This window comes from Clupea harengus, chromosome 1 (assembly GCF_900700415.2).
Source record: "Clupea harengus chromosome 1, Ch_v2.0.2, whole genome shotgun sequence".
Lineage (NCBI taxonomy): Eukaryota > Metazoa > Chordata > Actinopteri > Clupeiformes > Clupeidae > Clupea > Clupea harengus.
This window is the reverse complement of record NC_045152.1, coordinates 26654329-26675290: the sequence shown is the minus strand read 5'-3', so window position 1 is coordinate 26675290 and position 20962 is coordinate 26654329. Positions and strand designations below refer to the sequence as shown.

At 39.1% G+C, this 20962-nt stretch overlaps 2 protein-coding genes across 4 annotated transcripts; both read left to right on the top strand.

Annotated features, from left to right (window-relative positions):
- The first annotated feature begins 2406 nt into the window (after nucleotides 1-2406).
- On the top strand, nucleotides 2407-14277 carry upp1 (uridine phosphorylase 1). Of its 3 annotated transcripts, none has more exons than XM_012826461.3 (14): nucleotides 2407-3320; nucleotides 4081-4193; nucleotides 4290-4342; nucleotides 4634-4706; nucleotides 4828-4934; nucleotides 6239-6307; nucleotides 7798-8834; nucleotides 8967-9069; nucleotides 9555-9672; nucleotides 9776-9934; nucleotides 10149-10263; nucleotides 10594-10803; nucleotides 12548-12694; nucleotides 14009-14277. In XM_012826461.3, exons 8-14 carry the CDS (start codon nucleotides 9026-9028, stop codon nucleotides 14206-14208), a joined length of 993 nt encoding a protein of 330 aa, XP_012681915.1. In that variant the 5' UTR covers nucleotides 2407-3320; nucleotides 4081-4193; nucleotides 4290-4342; nucleotides 4634-4706; nucleotides 4828-4934; nucleotides 6239-6307; nucleotides 7798-8834; nucleotides 8967-9025; the 3' UTR covers nucleotides 14209-14277. The 3 variants fall into 3 exon arrangements, with proteins under 3 accessions (XP_012681915.1, XP_012681913.1, XP_031429676.1); XM_012826459.3 differs by having other exon boundaries at nucleotides 8953-9069; XM_031573816.2 differs by lacking the exons at nucleotides 2407-3320; nucleotides 4081-4193; nucleotides 4290-4342; ... (2 more) ...; nucleotides 6239-6307; nucleotides 7798-8834 and having other exon boundaries at nucleotides 8953-9672; nucleotides 9759-9934.
- A 1255-nt stretch (nucleotides 14278-15532) lies between these two features.
- stmn2a (stathmin 2a) lies at nucleotides 15533-20404 on the top strand. The gene is made up of 5 exons (XM_012826464.3): nucleotides 15533-15671; nucleotides 17427-17522; nucleotides 17899-18074; nucleotides 18499-18690; nucleotides 19974-20404. The coding sequence occupies exons 1-5, from the start codon at nucleotides 15653-15655 to the stop codon at nucleotides 20031-20033; spliced, it is 543 nt and encodes a 180-aa protein (XP_012681918.1). The 5' UTR covers nucleotides 15533-15652; the 3' UTR covers nucleotides 20034-20404.
- Nucleotides 20405-20962: the final 558 nt, after the last annotated feature.

Here is a 20962-nt window from a genome sequence, read left to right as displayed (position 1 = left end):
TTCTAGCATTGCCAGAGCTTGACATTTGCAACTAAATTGCGCAAACGAAAATGTATTTGGGTGTGAATAAAAGCAGTGTTAACAACTTTGATGAGAGTGCTGCTGCAGCATCCTCTGTGGATACCAGTCCTCTTATAGTCCAGGCAAAGTAACTCATTTTTTCAGCATAAATCATTTCTATGAGGTGTCCAGAACAACATACTAAAAGTCCTAAGAAATCCTATTTGAGGAAATATGTTAATCAATCCGAGATGTGTGCTAATAATGCCAGGCAACAATACACCCCAAAAATGTTTTTTTTTCCTTTACTCCTATCAAAATAAAACTTTAAACAATGAAAGTACCCATGAAAAGTAAAAAAAATGTTTGTATTACAAGTTTCTTTGAAAATGAATTTTAATATGCAAATGAGCTATACACTAATCAAATATGCCCAAAAATACACCCAAATGGGCTTATTTTTTTCCTTTACTACCACAATAAAACTTTACATAGTAAAAGTATACATGAAAAGTAACTTTTTTCGTATTACAAGTTTCTTTTGAAATTAATTTGAATATGCACATGAGCTCCACACTTATTGAATATTTCCTAATTTGCATAGGCAGAAACACCATACCCCTGGCAGGTACTACCAAGCCAGGCAGTTTTCAGGTTAGAGCCCAGTCTAAAAGCAGCATTGCCATCACCCATTGGCAGTAGGATGTTTGGATGAAGATTGGGCCTATGTATTTGTCATACAAATGAATGGTGTTTCTGCCTATGCAAATTAGGACATTCAATAAGTGTGGAGCTCAAGTGCATATTCAAATTAATTTCAAAAGAAACTTGTCCTAATGTATACCAAAGTCTTCTTCCACCTTGATAAGAAAAGGAACACACTTACAATATGCCAAGATGTTTTTATTCCACAATTATCTCAAATAAATATTTGAATATATACTGTATATATACACACACAAAATATTGCATCATTTGAAAAAAATGCAAGGGTGCCAATATTTTTGGCTACAACAGTAGGTGGCAGTTTCAGACATCAGGTGCAGGTGAGGTCATTGAATGTGAAAACGTCCAGTACCTAGGGAGTATCCAGACAATACCAAAGTGTTCTGTAAGTACTGGCCTTGGGTAACCCCCCACCCCACCCTTAAGGTTTCTTCCTGTTTTTTCCCCTGACCATTGCTTTATGCTTCCCCTCAAGGCTTAGGCCACAGCTCTGTAAAGCACATTAAGAGAAGCCAGGCAATATAAATAATTAAAATTGAATTTAACTTCCAAAAGAGGTGCAGAGGGTAAAGAGGTGCATATTTTAAGTAAACAATGCTTATTAAAATGCTACACTTTAGGTCAAATATTGTCTTAGACAATTGAAAGTTTGTGTAATAGACCCCTTTTGGCAATACATCTTGGAAACTGCAGATTGATTTGACAAAGAATTACGTGGTTTGTGCTTTGTAATATATACCACCAGCATTTAGCCAAAACCTACCACTAGTTTAGAGGAAGAATGCGTACTTTCATTAAAGCATCTTCCAGCAACCATACAATTGACCCAAGAGGTTTCTTTATGGTTTACAGACAACACACAGTCTGCTGTTTTAACCATCACCGGATCTGCACTGACAATATTTGCTTTTGCCTCCTTCCTTTATCTGTGAAATTTGACACTTTCTGGCCCAAAATATTGATTTGGAATTAGAGCGTTAAGTCATGTAAATACAAAATTATATATTTAATTGACAGCTTTTTCGTGACATTTTCGTGGGCTGGGCTTCCCATGGTAGTGCACACTGCATAATCAATCTAGACTCAAATAAAATACTGAAAGTTAAAACTGAACTGTTGACATATCACAATATCATGGTGTGTAGTACAAGGAATTCTGGTCAGTGTAATTATTGTAATGTCAAGACAAAAACATCACCTTATTGTACTGAGCGCATGCGAACCACTGAATGCTCAGTTTCGGAGTGAATACGAACATGTCTACATGGACACAAAATGTTGCTGCAGCACGGACGACAACATTTGCACCATGCGCACTGTGCGGAGACCGTATGCAGACTGTGTCTGCAGAAGTATGCCAACCGCTTTACCCTCACCCGGGTTCGTACACCTGAAGGGGTTACCTCACCCAGCCCAACCCTCCGATGGCATTTCATAGTATAATGAGATTGATGTTTATATAATTAGGCAATGCATCGTCCAGACACTGAGATATGCATGTGAAATCTTTTAAAGGTGTATCTTGAGGTGTGTCTGTTGTTGTCTCTGATATTGACATGTGTCCAAACCCATCATGAGTATGGACACCACTGTTGGGCCTTCAGGAGGTGTCATGGGCCTTATTCAATGGAACAGTAACGAAAGAAGGTGCTCACCTGACAACCTCAGTGAAATGCTGACAAAGGTATCTTTGTTGTTCTTGTTGTTAAGTATTTGGAATGATAGTTGTAGTGCTCTCTTTTGTTATAATTCTTAAGACTAGGTTGTTGGATAGGAGTACTTGCATGTGACAGTGAGAGGTTTAGGCCGCTGTGGAATGAGAAATGTAACATCTTTTCCTGTGTGTAACTAAAAAGGGTTGAATGTTCGGAAAATGTTATAACTTAAAATAATTACAAATGCAAGTTGTCAGATAGCGTCTATTATGTGTGCTACAGATCCAAAAGATTTTGAAGAAAAGAATCACAGGAGATATACCTGTCCTTTACACATAAGATGGTCTGCACAGTACATTATATTATTATTTTTACCTTGCCAATAGAGCGCGCATGCCTGGTGATCATTCTAGGCCCACCTGTAGCCTGCCTGTCTTCTACAATATTCCACTGTGAATCCACGATACTATAAGACTTAGCCAAATCCTCATGCACTACCTTAACCCGCGAATAAATAGGGGTGCATTTCACCACAGAGGCATGTAAACAATAGAGGGTATAAAAGTGAGACAAGCTGAAAGAAATAAAACCAAGATCTTCATATAAAAAATGCAAATGGCGGTGTTAATGATAAGTCGTCGAGTATACGTATAAGCGTATTTTCCTGTAGAACATTGATTGGTTCAGCCCGCCTGAGGTTGGCTACAGGCTGTCTATTGAAACTGCTCAGACAAAAATGTAATAATAAACACCACGAGTTGCTGTCCCATTTGATTTTCACCTCTGCTTTCGAAAACAGTGTCACGAGCTCGACTGCCATCAGCATCAGCGTAGGCATTGGGTTAAAGGGACGCCGACAACAGGCTAGTTGGTGAAGCGTGAGTGACGGCGAGGGAGGGTGTGTGAGAGCGTGTCTCGTGGATGGAGAAGAGACATCATGTGAGTTGAACTTGATAACTGTTCTCTTCGTTTTAATCTGAAGTTGCTCGTTTGATAAATACACGAACAATGCTAACTTGTTTTACATGGTATCTTGATGTAACGTTAACAAGTTTTCCAGACAATACTCGAACCTGTTCAAGCTGTATAGTTAGCTCACATCGGTGATCTACTGCTTCAGTGATGGAGATATAATTTTTACGCAACGTATATGAGCCAAAATGAGGATGGCAGCCATTTATTTTGAATTACTTTGATCCTCAACGTTTCTGGAATGAGGGGAGTTGCATACTGAGATAAATTCGGTAGTGTGCATCTAAAACTGTTTGCTAACTAACGTTAGCTAAGTTTGAAAGGTTAGAAGTCACTTTTAACGTCCTAGTGGCTGAAATCACAGTTGCATCTAGCATGCCTCAACCTCGCCTCCCCATTGTCCACTAGGTTACATGGCACATTTTTGCTCTAGCCTTCATCTTTATGGAAATGTACTAGTTATGGTTTTAATGTAATCGTTCATCAGCATTGTACTTGTACCTCAAAGCAAGGCCACTGCTTTACTCAAAAAAAATTGAAAAGTCGAAACAATTGTGTAACGTTATAAACTTTAATAGCAGGCGACGTGTAACGTTTGTTATATGATCATGTGCCCGGCCGGGAAACAGTGCTCTTAGCAAAACAGTTGTAGCTTACGTAAGAATTCTGATGACATTATATTAGTCTCAGTCAATGACATTTTGTGAATTTGTTGAATTCATTCCAGCCCTGATATCTAAGCACCATCATTCATATCGTAAGAGAAAATGGAAGTCTCGAGGAGGCGGATGAAGCACCTTGAGCCAGCCCGGCCACTTCGTCGCTTGAATACTGATCCAGGTAACTTTTAGAAATCGATGAATGAGTACTATGTATACACACATAAATTAATCTATCTATGTGGAATGACTGCTAACCTGTTTTACTTCATCACAGATCAGCCGAGATACGCAGACCTTGATTCATTTGCACAATCACAGGCCACCTCAGTAAGATGGTTTTATATCTGTAACTGTACTGTTGTTTATAAACTCGTGGTGTTGGGTTTAACATTTAACTTCATTCTGTTTGTTGAGGTATACAACTAAGTTATATTTTATTATGAGTTTTAAATACAGAGTGAGCAACAACTTGTCTAGATTTGTGAAAAGAAATAAAGGAAATGTCAAAGTATCTAGGTTGTAAGATTACACTACAAGCTACATACATTATTCCAAATTGTGCTGACCAGTGTAAGATCTTTTCATATCTCTTGTCTTTGTATCCCATCTTTTTTATAGTTTAATAGAATTGAAGTGGAGCAGTTTTATGAAATTCTTCAGCTACACAGCCAGTGTCTTGCTGCAAAGAAAGGTATGCATGTTTTGATCATTGACAGGATTCATTGATATACATTTTCTGAATGTAAATTAAATCCCTGTTTACTATACTTCTCTGGATTGAGGTAAATAATTCTGCATATTTTTGGTTTCAGAAAGGATATCATATAGCAGGGAATTTCTCCTTCAAGTTGCCAGCTCTCCCATGGCTAGAAGAAGGCCCGATTTCTTACCTGAGCACCCAGTTGTTTTAGACAAGGCGGTAAGAGTTTTCTTTTTTTCCCATGTTCACAATATATACATCACATAACATCATTTAATTAATCCTCCCACTGCTTTCCTCTGTGTTTGTCCTCTGTTAGAAGGTCGGAAGGAGATGGGTGAAGGAAATGCTATGGGCTGCATTCATTTAGACTGGCACTAAAGTCTTTCTCTGACAGTCACAGCTGTTGTGAATTGTGTAAAGAAAAAAAACAGGAAGAATCATTTAGCAGAACCTAGTCTCTTTACATTTACATTTAGTCATTTAGCAGACGCTTTTGTCCAAAGCGACGTACAAGGAAGAGAACAGTCAAGCTACGAGCAATAGAGACCGAGTGTAACAATAAATACTACTTTACATAAGAAATAGAAAAAAGAAGTGCAGGAATGTAACTGCTGTAAGTGCAAGTTAAGCACTAGTCGAAGTGCCAGTTAGGAAGGGAGGTGCTCTCTGAATAGTTGGGTCTTCAAAAGCTTCTTAAAGGTAGAGAGGGACGCCCCTGCTCTAGTAGTGCTAGGCAGTTCGTTCCACCAACGTGGAACTACAAATGAGAATAGTCTAGATTGCCGTACTTGCACAGACGGCAGTGCCAAACGACACTCACTAGACGAGCGCATTTAGGTAGGTGGGAGCAGAACCAGCAATCACTCTGTAGGCAAGCATAAGTGACTTGAACTTAAAGCGAGCAGCTACAGGCAGCCAGTGGAGCTCAATGAGTAGTGGGGTGACGTGTGCCCTCTTCGGTTGGTTGAACACCAGACGCGCCGCCTCTTAAGGGGGGGCGCCCCTTTGCTTGGAGCCGGTCTGGTAGAGATAGAAAAAGAATGTGGGATGTGGCAGAAGGGGAGGGGAGGGGAACCAATCAGAAACATGGCAGATGAATTCATACACTTATCATCTAATTATTATCTTATGTGGTAAATGTACAATACATACAAAGATAACATGGTATATACATGATGTTGATAAATGATGAGGTGGGGAGAGGGCATTCAAGTATTGTAGAACAGCTTAGTGGGTATACAGTGTGCTCGTAAGGTTACTATTACTAGGGTAAGGAGAGTTATGGAACAGAAAACTATGTTGATAGTGGCAATTATTTACATTGCAGGTAAATGCTCGCATAGAGTATAAGTGCATGACTGTGTGGTAATATTGACTGACATGGTAATATTGTTATTGGGACAGCGGGCTAGTTGGTAACCGACACATGGTCAAGGCAAAATGATATATACATTTTATGTTGGTGTATTTTTGTGCTATACAAATTCTACATGTGTCACTAACATTATCTTTTGGTTTAGAGGGTCCAGGATGTCAGAAGGCTCATTCTGTGCAATACATCACCTGGAAAAGAGGACCTGTCAGTCCAGGTAAAAGATACGGTCATGGGGCCTTAGCTATCAACGGTGCATATGCACTAAAATCATACACTTTTCTACACATATAATGCTATATAATAAGATGCTTGATGGAATGAGCACCTCAACGCATGATCATCCAATTGTCTTTGAGATATTTACCATTGCGGGGGCCAATACTAAATATTTTGCAGCAATGTCAGGTTTTCCCAATGTAATCAACATAATTGACTGTACTCTAATTGAAATAGCTTAGTGTGGTCTGTTTAGTCAAATCTAGTCAGCTTGTAGCCTTTTTTTGCTTAGGGGGGTGCAGGTGAAAAACCCTTTGCAACTGTAATCAAAAACTGGCATCTGGTTGAATATCTTGTGCGTATAAATAGAATTGTTATTGATACTGTTTTTGTGATCACCATGCACTAAGCACCTAGCCTAACCTAAAGCAACGACGAACACTGCACAAACGTCAAAAGATGTCAAAAAGATATTCTCCATTCTTCTTCTACAGTATTCACACCCAGCATCCAGACGTGTACACTCCTAGCGATAAGGTCGGGCTTTTTAGTGCTAGGCTTGGGTGGAAAGCCAAAAACCAAACTATCCTCATCCTGGTGCCAGAAAGAGGTCATGCTGACCTAAACTATGGCGTACTAAATGCCACAGACTAGAAAGGATAGAGACACAAGGAGACTGAAAATAAATGGGTAACGTTATGGTTATAGTCACAAGGCCCTTTACCAGACTGGTGTGCATCCAATGGAAAACCCCATTTTCTACTCAGAAATCTAAAGATTTGATACTGACCCTGATATCTATCTGAAAGACACTGATATCTATTCATGTAATAAACACTGATCTATAGTTTCATGTCATTATTATATTTAGTGTCTAAATCTAGTATGCATTTAATAAAATATGACCCCAAAAATAATAATATAATAAATAATATATTCCAGTCTTAGTCCACTGGTCCAATCCCCTCATATTGCAGTACTGATCGTCTGATACACATTGTTCTCTAAACTGGAAACACATCAACTCCCAACCTTATTGGTTACCCAAGATCAGCCACTGGAGTGTGTAAGCACCTTTATGTGCTGTAGCATCATGACCATTTACAGGTGACCAGCATCAGCATGTTCCAGGAGACCTAGCATCGTGAGTTTGCACATCAGTCCAAAGGTGCTTATCTGTCAAAGTAGGTAGAAATCAGTCATGTTCAGTGACGGTATGCACTATGACAATTTCAAAGATGTAAACCATCTTCATGTTTACCCATTTGGACTGAAATAATAGGTAGACCCTTGGATGTTTACAGCCTTGATGTATTTTTATAATGCTAATGTATGTATTCATCTCTAAGTAGTGTTCAGAGACAACTCTGTGCTCAGCTGAGGAATAGTAAATCTTTTTTTTGTTTTGTGAAAAATTTGAACAGCCATTTTAAGATAACTTTGTGACTTTAGTGTTAAAACCTTTGATGTTGTCTTTTTTTTTTCTAGTGCCTAGCAAAGTATGAGCGGAACAATTCTCCCTAAGAAGAAAAGTGCAAAGGTAGAAGAGAAATCCTTTTTATCTGTGGATTACTTTTAGACCTCTGTAGGTCTGTGGTGGGTGATATGCCAAAAGGACCACTACTGTTTTTTTGTTTGCTATCCTGGTCGACTGCAAAGCATTGTGGCCTTAAGTGTAAATAACTGTTAAGCGGGTGTTTTTTTTGTGTCTTAACTATATTATTATTTATTATATTTTGTGATTGTTGTTGTGAATTTCTCACTTTTCCTTTTGCCTCTTTTTTTTTGTTTATGTAAGACTTCATTTCAGATTATTTCTTTTTGGTGTGTAAATTGTGTGATCAGCAAGAGTGCACGTTTTTAGGTTTATCTAACAGAGTTTAGTCGTTACAGGCGGGTGCTTTGTTTAATTTTGTTTTGGTTTACACTCAGTGCCTTTTAATTTGCACATGTGGCCTGGAAAACAGAGTGAGAAAAGTGACACTGAAGTGCAGTATTTGCACGGTGATGTTGGTAGATCCCAAACATAAGTCATTCCACTGTTTGGCACCATGATTAAAAAAAAACATTATTCTAAATGATTGTTGCGTCGTGTTTCGTTATTTCTTTTTTATCAATAAGTTAATTCAAGATTCCTAAACAGATGAATGGTAGGTAACATACCTGGCTTCATTCCCAAAGAGTGCAAAACTTAAAAACTGGCAGAACAATTAGAAAGAAAAGTGACTGGTATAATTCGTTCTCACTCTGGTCTAACCCTGAGAAGGGAAGCTATAGCCTTGTCGTAAAAACGTAATGGCACGAGCACGCCATTAGGGCTACCGGCCAAACAGCGGGGCTTCCGTTCTTTTGCTTGTATATTGGAGCTCGCGGTCACGTACTCCATTCCAATGCAAACGACAAAAGCGGATGTTGAATGAAGGTCGAAAATCGAGTAAACGAAACTACATTCTGTTAGCCTATTTCAAACATAACTGTTAACAGAAAACTGATATTCGGATACACGCTATCTACTCTTGTCACAGGTAAATCATTAGTTGTCAAATTTTAGCCTCCTGGTAGTGTGTTTGAATAAACACCATGTGTGGATGTTTGACAGTAAGCACATTACTCTATTGAATATGTGGTATCGTTACTCATCAGGTGTCTGCTTGCAGGCAATAATACCATCCGGAATACAGTTTGTCTGTAGTAGCTTCTGTGTTTTCGAAGGAAAATGACACCAGGCTTTAATGACGAGAAAAACGGAGCAGGTGTAAGGTACAGTAGGCTACCCTTCCATTACCGTAGGTATATTTATTATATAATAGCTTTTGAAAATAATGAGGCCGTCGCAGCAGTGAAAAAGTACTACCTGTGATATCTCTTTTAATAACATTATTTGGCGTGGGGTACATCATTTGTTTTCAGTGATACTTTGCCCCCTTTATTCACACGTGGAAATGGGCTAGTTCTCATCGCACTCATTGGTTCCGTGCTCCAGATTACGTAGAGTTATAAAATACTCTTTTTTTTATTTTTTTTTATTGCTTTGTTATTTTAATTTGGTAAACCTTAGCATATTTTCGTATTCAGCCCCCTTTGTCAACAATAGCCTGCAGCAGGTTAGAATTATGCTAGAAGAGATCAATCAGGTCAATAATGTTTGTACTTAATTGGGAATTGTTTTACTGAGGAGGAAACGGTCGTCGTTCAGGGAAGTAGTAATGTTTGCCCTAAAACATTTTTTTCATATTCTGTGTTAGCTGTAATAATGTACTTGTGCACAATCCTAATTTGGATGCCATGAAAGAGGATATACTTTACCATTTCCACTTGGGGACAGCCACACATGATTTGCCAGCAATGTTTGGAGACGTCAAGGTAGGTCGACATACATAATGAGACCATAGGAGTATTTTTTTATGTTTCAAATTTCAAGCGTGATGCACTACTTTCATTTTCTGCAGTGTTTTATTTGTCATAGTTTGTATGTGTGGGAGGCAGCCCCTGGAGGATGAAGGCATTCATAGAGTACATCGGTCGAGAGTTGGGCTTGGCTGACCCCAAAACTGACTACCCTAACATTTGTGCAGGGACTGATCGCTATGCCATGTACAAAGTGGGACCGGTGCTCTCAGTCAGTGTAAGAAAATGTACAGTTTTCTTTTAAGTGACAACTTTCATTTCAGTCTGTTGAGAATTTAACTCGGCCCACTTAAGAGTACTGACTGCATGTCCGTGTATAGCTCTGTCTGTTGGTAAAATGACTAAAGTGGATTGTTTTAATAGAAAATTCACCTTTTTTAACCTTCTGCTGTTATGTTCCCTCTAATAATTGCATGTGTCATATGTTACAGCATGGAATGGGAATTCCCTCAATAGCCATCATGCTACATGAACTAATCAAACTCCTCTACCATGCTCGCTGTACTGATGTCACAGTTGTGCGAATTGGAACCTCAGGTGGAATAGGTACAGCACATCACTTAATGAGTATTGTATTACTGCAGAAATGTGATCGTACACGCTTAACAATGTTCTTCAATGAGTACCTTAAAGATGACCGTTCAACCCCGATTTTGAAGATTAGGTTGTAATTGTAAAATGTTAGTTTTGCCCATGAGCACATTCAAATTTCGAAGCATTGCTTTACTGAGGTTAAGCCAAACATGCATTAGGGTTCAAATTTGTACTCTCGCCTTCTGAATGTAAAGGGTGTGATGTACTACCTGGGATGGAGTGGAAGGGCGTTTTTAGAATAGGCCTACTCAATAGCTATTGTGTTTCTGGTATCACTTTCAGGCCTGAAACCCGGCACTGTGGTCATCACCAAGCAGTCAGTGGATGCCTGTTTCCAACCACGCTTTGAGCAAGTTATTCTGGGAAAGCCAGTGGTCCGTAGCACTGAACTAGACTCTGACCTGGCAGAAGAGCTGCTACAATGCAGTAAAAACTTGGGAGACATGGAAACAGTCATTGCCAACACTATGTGCACAATGGACTTTTATGAGGGTAAGCTAACCATATGAAAGTGAAGATTATAAATGTGTGTATAAATATTAATGTGAGGGTTCTAATCGCCTGTCTAAAAAAGTGATTGTGCCAAGGCCTCATCATCTCCAGTATAAAAACGGGGGAGGTCAAAGATACAGGACTTGAAATTGAATAAAATATAGCAATATTTTGATAATGTTAAAGGAATACTGTAAATGTCCTACTAATTAATCTTAATTGCGGTATATACATTGATCTTGTCAAATTTGCGGTCCATACATGGGAATGCATTTTTTTTCCACCTGGAAGTTAGTAACGTGCACAGTAACTCTTCCAGGTAGAATGTGTGGCTTTCCCTCTTTCACATACAAATCCCATAAAAAAAACATGGGATAGAACACATTCACACTCAGCCATAACTATAAGGAAACGGGTGTGTGTGTTCCCGTCTAACTGTAGCCTACTTAATGGGATGCCACGGAGGTCGAAACTCCGCGAGAGGTGTGTAAAACATGCAAGGTCTCACGCCAGTTAACCTAGCTCTGAACTATACTTGCTATCTCTAGCTTAGGGAACTATCTTAACAGTTGGTAGTCCCCAGTGTGTGTAATATGAACTTATTTTAATATGAAGTGAATATGGACTTTAATTATTCCAGCTTCCTCGTGCATAGGGAACCATCTTCACAGTTGGCAGCTGCTAGCGTGTGTTAATAGCTGAGGCACCCTGAGGGTTTTTACCTTTCCCTGTTATGATTTTGAGGACAATGTTACATCAGCTAGATAACTAGCCATCATGTCATGCAAATGGAACTCTGAAATAACCTTAAACCGTTTAAATGGCAAAGCTTCCTTTACTTAGCTAGCATAGCAACTACGCAACCATAGCAAGCAAGTAACACCATTTGCTGCATAACCTGAAGCAAAGTTTAATTTCTCAAATCCGCTCACCAATCTTGGGTTCAGAGATATCACAACCACTCAATCCTGAGAGAAATAAGAGGACATCAGTGGAGCAAGGGCTTACTCTGATACCAATGTAGTGAGTGATGGGGGTGATGTCCCCCTTACCTTTCTTGAACACATTAATTCAGTGGTTGCCAGGGGTTGTATTAACGATTTGACTTACAACTGGCTTCCATTCCCACAAAACACTGTGTGTGTGTGTGTGTGTGTGTGTGTGTGTGTGTGTGTGTGTGTGTGTGTGTGTGTGTGTCCGTGTCCGTGTCCGAGTGGGTGTAGCATATTTTCTTGAAATGCCCATCCCATACAACTTTCAAATGGCTAGTAGCGCTTGCACCACAACTGGCATTTAGTTTTACATGACGGGATGATGTGACATTGAATAAACTGCGGTCAATACACGGGTGTGGTTAATACATGTATGTTTTATAAAATTATATAAAATGTGGTTTATATACAATGTGCTTTATAGTCCCAAAAATACGGTGCTCAAGAATACCCAAAACTGAATTGGCGCTATCTCTCTAATCATTGTGTGTTGGCCCATTTAATTTGACTACAAGTTGGTTTCCATTAGCGGATACAAACAACAATGACATTGTTGTAGTTTTTTATTGTCAGCACTTATTCTCAGGGTTGAATTAAATATCGGTGCTGATAAATGTGTTTGTGTGTCTAAACAATGGGTCTAAATGTCTGTTGTTGATTTTTGTCTGTGGATAAAGCTGTTGTGAGTGCCTCCTGGTTCAAACAGTCAGGCTGTTTTTTAATACTTGCATATTTGCCGCGGTTTCTTCCAGGTCAGGCTCGGCTGGATGGGGCCTTCTGTTCGTACACAGAGGAAGACAAACAGAACTACCTCAAAGAAGCCTATGCTGCAGGAGTTCGCAACATTGAGATGGAGTCTTCTGTATTTGCTGCCATGTGTAAACTCAGCCATCTTAAAGGTAGGTTATTTAGGTAGCCATCAGTGTATTATGCACAAAATAAGTATCATGCTAAATATGAAGCATGTAGATATATTTCATTTTGAAAAGGCTGACCAACTTGCTTAGTATTGGAACACCTAAGCTTTTAATGTTTTCATTTAGCCAGTTTAAATTACCGAGATGATTGAGGACAGGATATATCGGTTCGTCCACGGCTGATCCGCGGTCAAACTATGTCGTTAATTAGAACCAGACTAAACTTATAAGGGCAAATGCGCGTGCCCGTCCTACGTCAAAAGGGGGTAGCGTCGATCACCAAAACCATGATTTTCTGATGGTACAATGGCTACTAAACTCAAAGAAAGACCCTGTTTTTTTTCTCTGCTGGCGAGCGGGAGATGATCATGAACGTGAATGGCAAAATCCAACACCGCCACCGCTGGGAGAGCAAGACAAGAAGCTGTGTCTGGGGGGATATCTATCTATGTATATAATACGGCAAGTGTGACTGGTACCGTGGGTAGCGCTGTGGGTTAGTAGTTGCAAAGTTGCTAGTTCGATTCCCCTCACCTCCTTATTAAGTGTAGTTTTACATTTCCTTGTAAGTCGCTTTGAATCAAATTGTAAATATATTAATAAGAAATGCAATAAATTGAAGCAGTGAAAAGAAATTGTGTGTATTTCTCTCTATTCTTATCATGAGTCCACCTTAATCATTTTCTACAATAATGATATGCTATGGTGTACTAATAACACTGTCATATAATTATGAGTGCTTTGTTCTCCACATAGCCGACACTACAAAAATGTACCACTCGCAAAAAAACGCAAGACAGCCAATGCTCAGCTATTGCGTGTGGTGATTGCAATAAATCGCTCGAGAAGGTCTTGTAAATAAATTATTCCTTGTTGGCTGAATCGGTAGCGCTCATACAAGAACTCATGATGGAATAATGGATCTTGGCAATCGCGAAGAACTCTCTTCCTATGAAGCGCCAATCATACTAATATCGCTCCTTGGTCAATGGGATCTCTCCTTTTTCCGGGGGTGTGGCTAGCTTATCCAGCTTCACTTAAATTAGCCTGCGCTGGAGCAGGTTGAAGCTAATTGATGTGTTGCTATGGTGATCCAAAGTTGCTTCCACAAACCGAAAAGAGGGACTTAATTTTCAGGATGAGATAATATATCTAGGTAACTCACTAAACGAGCTATGACGAACGGGGCCCTGGTTTATGAGGTGTAGGCAACAAAAACAACAGATATTGGTGCTTTTATTTGTTTGTTGACTATTTGTGACACCATTCAAATGCCAATAATATGTTCCCTTGTAGCGGCAGTGGTGTGTGTGACCTTGTTGGATCGTCAGAAGGGAGATCAGCTGACCAGCTCTCACGACGTCCTTCAAGACTACCAGCAGCGGCCTCAACTGCTTGTGGGGCACTTCATCAAGAGGCGCCTAAATGCCAAGAACAAAGGCTTCTCATCATCCTCATCCTCATCCCATGGTGTCGATAAGGCAAAGACATCCTGAGAGTTTCATCAGGAACGGTGGCTTACTCGCACTGTTCATTCCAAATTTCGAATCATTTTTATTAATTTTATTTTAAATGTTATATTTAAATAATATATATATATATATAATAGTTATATAATTTACAAAAACTGTTAATGACTTATATAATATAATAACATATAATATATATAATATAATAATCAAGTGTCTTTAAATTACGGTACCTTATATGAATCATGTACTTATGTAAGCAGGAACATGGCGCTTCTGTGTTTCTGCGTGTGTGTAACTTAGATTATTAGGTGCCACTTAGTCTGCATTTGTACAAGAGCATGTTTAAACCAGAAGTGATAAGCTTCTTCCGACCTTGTGCAAAACTGCCATCCTTGCAATATAGGGAGCCTCGGACATCAGAGATCCACCACGTGGTTATCCCTGCTGAAAACTAAATTTCTGTCTATGTAAACCTTGTGCGATGTGTTTATCAGGGCTTCACTTTCAGCCTTGTGCTGGAAGTGAGCCCGATTGCAATTGTTGTTTGTCTAATAAATATACTTATATGCAACTCTGGAGTCCTGAGGTAACAAGGGTGAATTTTCACCTATCAGATTTAAGGTGCTTTCCAGGCCTTAATTCTACCTAAATCACCTATGTTGCTTTATTTTCATGTTTTTATAACATACAAAGAAATTATTTTTGGCTTACACATGTTTATTACTCTGCTTATATTATGGTTACATGGGTTACATACGAATGTCATTGTTTTCCATGCAAGAAAATTACACTGCAAACAGTACATCATTGAATGCTGCCAGAGAAAGTTGACCGTGTTCTTCCGTTGATAATGTAATGCAGTGCTTTCCCAGTATTTGAATGAATTATGCATTAATTTGAACCTATGTGCAATGCTGGGTGGGCATAACTATAACATGAAGAGTGACGTCAGTAAATGTATGCCTATTGCTGTATGTTATGAAGAGTATTTTAGCAGCAATAAAGATCACCCATTACAAATTGCGTATGTGTTCTCAAACTGACAAAACTGCCTATAATCATTCTCTTGAGTCTGTTCTTGTTCTAAGCAATGGGTTGGCAATTGTTATATTATTGTAGACCACGCTTACATTATGGACATTTGTTTTATTTTAGCAATTCAGCGGAACACTATTGTACAGTATTCATTTGTTGCAAGTTAATGAATGAACAGCGCGAATCTATTGAGTTTTTTGGATAAACGTCTTGTAGCCTTGAAGAGATACGCGTCAAGACGCCGTCACGGTAGCCAATCTGCTTTTGCGCGGACATAGTCATTAACCCAACCGCTCCCATCCTTGTCTTTACCCGGCTCTACCTCCAGTCTGCACGCATTGTCATCTGCTGATTCAGTGCCTTAAGCATCCTCCACGCCACGGGAAAGCTCTGTAACGTTTGTTGGAATTGTTAAATAACAGTAACAACAGCCATGGCCAAAACAGTAACCGGTAAGATGAACAATTTTCTTCATTTTCTGAGAGCGTTTTTTTGTCGGCGATATATGATTGACATTTGCGTCTGTCGGTAGGTAACAGACCGCTATGTATGATGCCAAATAATCACAAGTCATTGGGCTATATGCCTATATCTCAGGAGAACAAGATAAATATGTAGGCTCGGAGAATATAATTTTGCGAATTTGTTTAATTTGAAGGGAAATCACGCTGTATCGTTGTTATATTATTTAAAAATAATGGATCAGGCTGTCATAGGCTAACATAAAGATGCATCATTAATTCAGGATTTAGCAAGAAAATGTCTTAATACTGTAAGAAAGAATATTTTTTTACTCTGATATAGGCCTAGATGGTGGAGCATTTACGATGCTGCACCTGCATCTATCCAACGCCTGTGTTCACAGTAGAATGCAGACAGACCCCACCCAAGAAACGGAGCGTCTCGTTATTTCATGTAAACAGTCGGTTTCCTTACATTGTCGTGACTACTATCATGGCATCACATTTCGTAGACTATTTGGGCATTTTTATGCATTTTCATCGTTGTAAAGTTACATTAATGATTGCTTGACTTAAATTATGAATGTTCGCCGACGTGGGCTAGCCTACTTCATTGTCATGATGTCTCTACCCTAATATTTTCTCCAATTCACTTACGTGTCACCACCATTCTCTCCCAATTGTAGTCTTAAATGATATAGCCATCCATATATTTAATCCTATATTGGGTGTATACAATCACATCAATAACTTGCCAATCCCAATTGGCCAGTGAAAAAAGAGAAAGTATACAGAAATATCAAATAAAGCCAGTGAAGAGAGATTTGGATTCGGTTCTTTAGTGCAATTTCCAAATATGTAATAATATAGTTCTATTTGTTAATTATTAAAACCTTATTTTTTTGCAGAAAATGTCAATGGCATTCTTGTTTATATTTGTATTTTCCTGAGGTCATAATCTGTCTTATGGGGAGGTAGGCCAGTCATATGACTTTGGTCTGGTGTGTTTTATGTATACAACAGGCTATGTTTGAAGCAACATCCTCATAATTGTCGTTGTCAACAGTGACATAATTGTCACACTTCATTTTGAATAAAAGAAGGTTCTGATGTTGATATCGTCCCTTAGATGACAAATATATCTGTGTGTGACAGTCAGTGTTTGTACAGACAGACAGGGGTGAGTGTGCAGGTTGTCAGGTGTAGCACCCCAGTCCTGGAATGCACTGTTCTGGTCGGCTGCGCTGAGAGAGCTGGCTGTCTGCTGCGCCGCATGCCATGCCCTGCTGGACTCTGTTGCATGGGTGTCGCACGTTACAGAACACACAATGGGAGCCTGGCCAGCCCTGCAGCAAAGGGAAGTTCCACATGGTGGCCTTTGCAGTGGCTGGCTAATCACTATTGACAACCTGCCGGCCACCAGCTGAGGCCTGGTTGTCGCGGCAACTTCTCTGTACGATTCAGTTATGGGATTGTGTTTACAAGCGGAGTATTTAAGGAGTGATAAACCTAAAAACCACTCCTGTGGCTAAGTGGTGTGATACCACTTTTTTACTATGATAATGCAAGGTATGTCTGAAGCTTAAAGATCCCTACAAAATGTAAAATTATCTGAGTGACTGGTCTCATATTTGGTAAATAAATGAAAGACAACCCCTATGAAAGGGATGCTCCCTAGCTACCTTTGATGTGAGAATATTGGACTAAAAACTAAAAGTTCACAACCAAAACCTCTGTTTTTTACAGCTTACAAAGAGAAGATGAAGGAGCTTTCTGTCTTCTCTCTCATCTGCTCCTGCTTCTATCCAGAGGTTCGCAACAATCTAGTCTTTGAGTTTGAAGGTAAGATCTACAGGTATTTTTACAGCGTTTTGCCATTGGAAATCTACTGGCTGTCCCCAAAAATGAACCACTTTCTTTGCAGATGTTTGTAGTACATGCACAAGGAGACGTGACTCATCCTTATGTTTGGTTAGCAATATTGGAAGACCATTTATTAATGTATTCATAGACTACTTCTTCTGAGTATAATGACAATATCCAGCGGGTTCTTCACTGACCAATATCGATTACTCTAAAAACATTCTTCAGGGAAATGTTTGGCAGGGTAATTTGCAGTGCTACGCAAAGTGTCTTAAAAATGCCTCCCAGATAGAATTACTGTAATACAACGGATCTAATACCTCGTTTGTTTGGGTGGCTTTTTTTTTTGCCTTAGATATGGAGGTCAAGCCCATCAGTAAGCGTGCCTCTGGCCAAGCCTTCGAGGTTATCCTCAAGCCCCCCTCCCCGACATCTGACTCAGCCCACAACGTCGGTTCTCTTCCCAAGAAGAGGGAGATGTCCCTGGAGGACATTCAGAAGAAGTTGGAAGCTGCTGAAGATCGAAGAAGAGTGAGTGCATAACATTAGAGTTGAGGTGAAAGATGACATGACTGAGTAAACTCTATGTCTAAATGTCTATGTGTGACATAAACCACACATCCTAAATTTAGAATTAATTTGAAATTAAGGAATGTGTTGACATACCTGTCACAGTGGTAGGATCAAGCATTCCTTTTCTGAACTCCACAGGTACATGAACTACACAATAAAAGACAGTTTGACAGTTATCACAGCCATCAGCCATGCTGATCTGACAGACACTGCATCTCACATCTTCTGATCGACATCCAACATCACCCCTGTGTATATATTCTGGACTCTTTTTATCATTGCCCAAATTCTATTCTATAGAATGGCTTTTCTACTTACTGACTGCCACTTATACTTATACCACATATACACACTGTCTTAAAAAAAACCTTGTGTAACACAGTCTCAGGAGGCTCAGGTGCTGAAGGCCCTGGCAGAGAAACGTGACCACGAGCGCGATGTCCTGCTGAAGGCCATGGAGGACAACAGCAACTTCAGCAAGATGGCTGAGGAGAAGCTGACGCTGAAGATGGAACAGATCAAGGAGAATCGCGAGGCCCACCTTGCTGCTCTCCTGGAGCGCCTGCAGGAGAAGGTGAGAGGAAGAGAGCTTCTGAGTGGAGCACGGGTCAAACAGTGAGGGGTGATTCAAAAGGAAGAGCTCTAATTTGAAAACAAACTCAGATGTCATGTGGTTACTTGGATTCATCTTAATGTACATGACAAAGATAGATCCATTGAAATCTAGGCTGCATTCAAGGAATTTCTAGAGAAAGGGGTTTGTTGCTCTCCTCTCAGTTGGTGTTGGTAAGAGTTTATCTAACCTTAGCCCTAACAGCCATAATTTAAAAGTTAATCTGACAGCCAGGATCAGTATAGTATGATAGTTTGACATATGATAACTTATTATGCTATTAGTTCATTGGTAAGAGTGCTAACCCCCGAACAATATGGAGATTTTCCATAGCAATTGAAGATAGTGATAATTGTGTTATGTCAATGTCAAGCAAGAATATCACATAACCAAAATGATTTCACATGAATTTGAACCTGAATTTGGATTAAAGTGAATGCATTACACAAAATAGTATTTGTTAAGGCAGGAGGCTTCTTACTGATTAAAAAGTATACTATAATTAAGTACCCCAGTTGTTTATCTTGAAATTTCGTCACATTCAGTATATTGTAGGAATTTGAAAGGATTATTTACACCACTAGGGCAATGTGTCACCTCCATTCATTGTGTTTATTCATTGCTTGTTATCTTTATTGTTTTTAAACACTTAATGTTTATAACGTATCCCACAGTGAAAACAGCACACGTAATTCACAGATTAAAAAATGCAGCTTTGGCAGTAGATTTCTCTTTGGCACAGTAGAAAAACTGCTCAGGGTAGCTCTAGAATCAAGAAGTCAAGAATTTCAATGTCAACATTAGAAAACAGTCTGGTGGGGATGTGAATTCTGTGAGCTTTGGTGTCAGTAGTACCCAGTCAACAGTATTAATGTTGGAGTGGTAAATGATTTATTTTTGAAATATTTGTATCAGTGAATGAAATATCTTTTATCAGTATTACAGTTAAATTGTCTAGTGGCATTATGCTAAGACACCACAAATTAAAGCATTGGTTAAATCTAATTACAGCATAAACTACTATTAAAAAGAGCATTTGATCATATATAGATAATTTGACCACAGCTCTGGTGTCAGTTGTATTGTATTGAAATTGAATTTGTCAGTTTTTAGATCAGCATTATACAAAAATATTATCATCATCCTGACACTGATTGTGTGTGTGTGTGTGTGTGTGTGTGTGTGTGTGTGTGTGTGTGTGTGTGTGTGTGTGTGTGTGTGTGTCATCTGTCCACATTATTCAGGAGAAACATGCAGCTGTGGTTCGCCGGAACAAAGAGTTGAGAGAGGAGCTGACAGCGTGAGACCTAGCTCACAATTCTCCTGCCACAGCATCCGTAACACACACTCATACACACTCATTTAAATATGCACATAGTCATACACAAAATCACACATAGTCACACATTCACATACAAAACACACACAAGCACATGCCACAAGTTAAATAACACAACCTTGACAGTATTTCAGTATCTCAGTATTACCCATTCAAGTCAAATATCCAAGCATCCCACTTTAACAGAATGAATGACTTTGCTTGATTTCATAGAATAAAAAGAAACACATGAGTACTGTTTTTATTACTCATCTTACTGTCTCCCTAGTCCTCTCTCTCTCCCTCTCCATCAGTCTATGAAATGTCTAAATAAAACTGCCATGTTGCCCATGTAAAGGTTTGTGTGTGCCTAGGATTCCTATAGGTGTTTGAATGGGATTTAAGTTATGTACTGAATGATATGGTGAAATTAGTCCCCCATGTGAAGCACTTTTGGTAGCCTGGTAAAAACATCTTCAGGATACCCTATGACCTCTAAAGAATGTGCCATCTCCCTTGCCTTCATGTGGTCACAAATGGTACATTAATGTAGTATGCACCAGAAGTGTTTAAAATGTGTTCTTAATTATTCTTATTATTTGTGTTGAATTATGAAAGTTACTGTTGGTTAAGTCTTTTACTTTCAAATTTCCAGCAGTTCAGTGTTGACCACAAATATTTTTGAGAAGGCAATGCTTTTACTTCCACACTGTCATATGTTCTCTCGCCAGTAGGTGGCAGAACAATCATTTCTAGCTTCTTCACCTGCTATGAAAGTATTTAGTTTACTGGAGACATGCTTTAGTTAGAAGAAAATGTAACAAGGCATATTGATTATTATAAAATGTACAAAATGAAAAGATAATTAAGATACAGACTAAGAAAGTGCACTCCCTCCCTCTCTCCACCAATGAC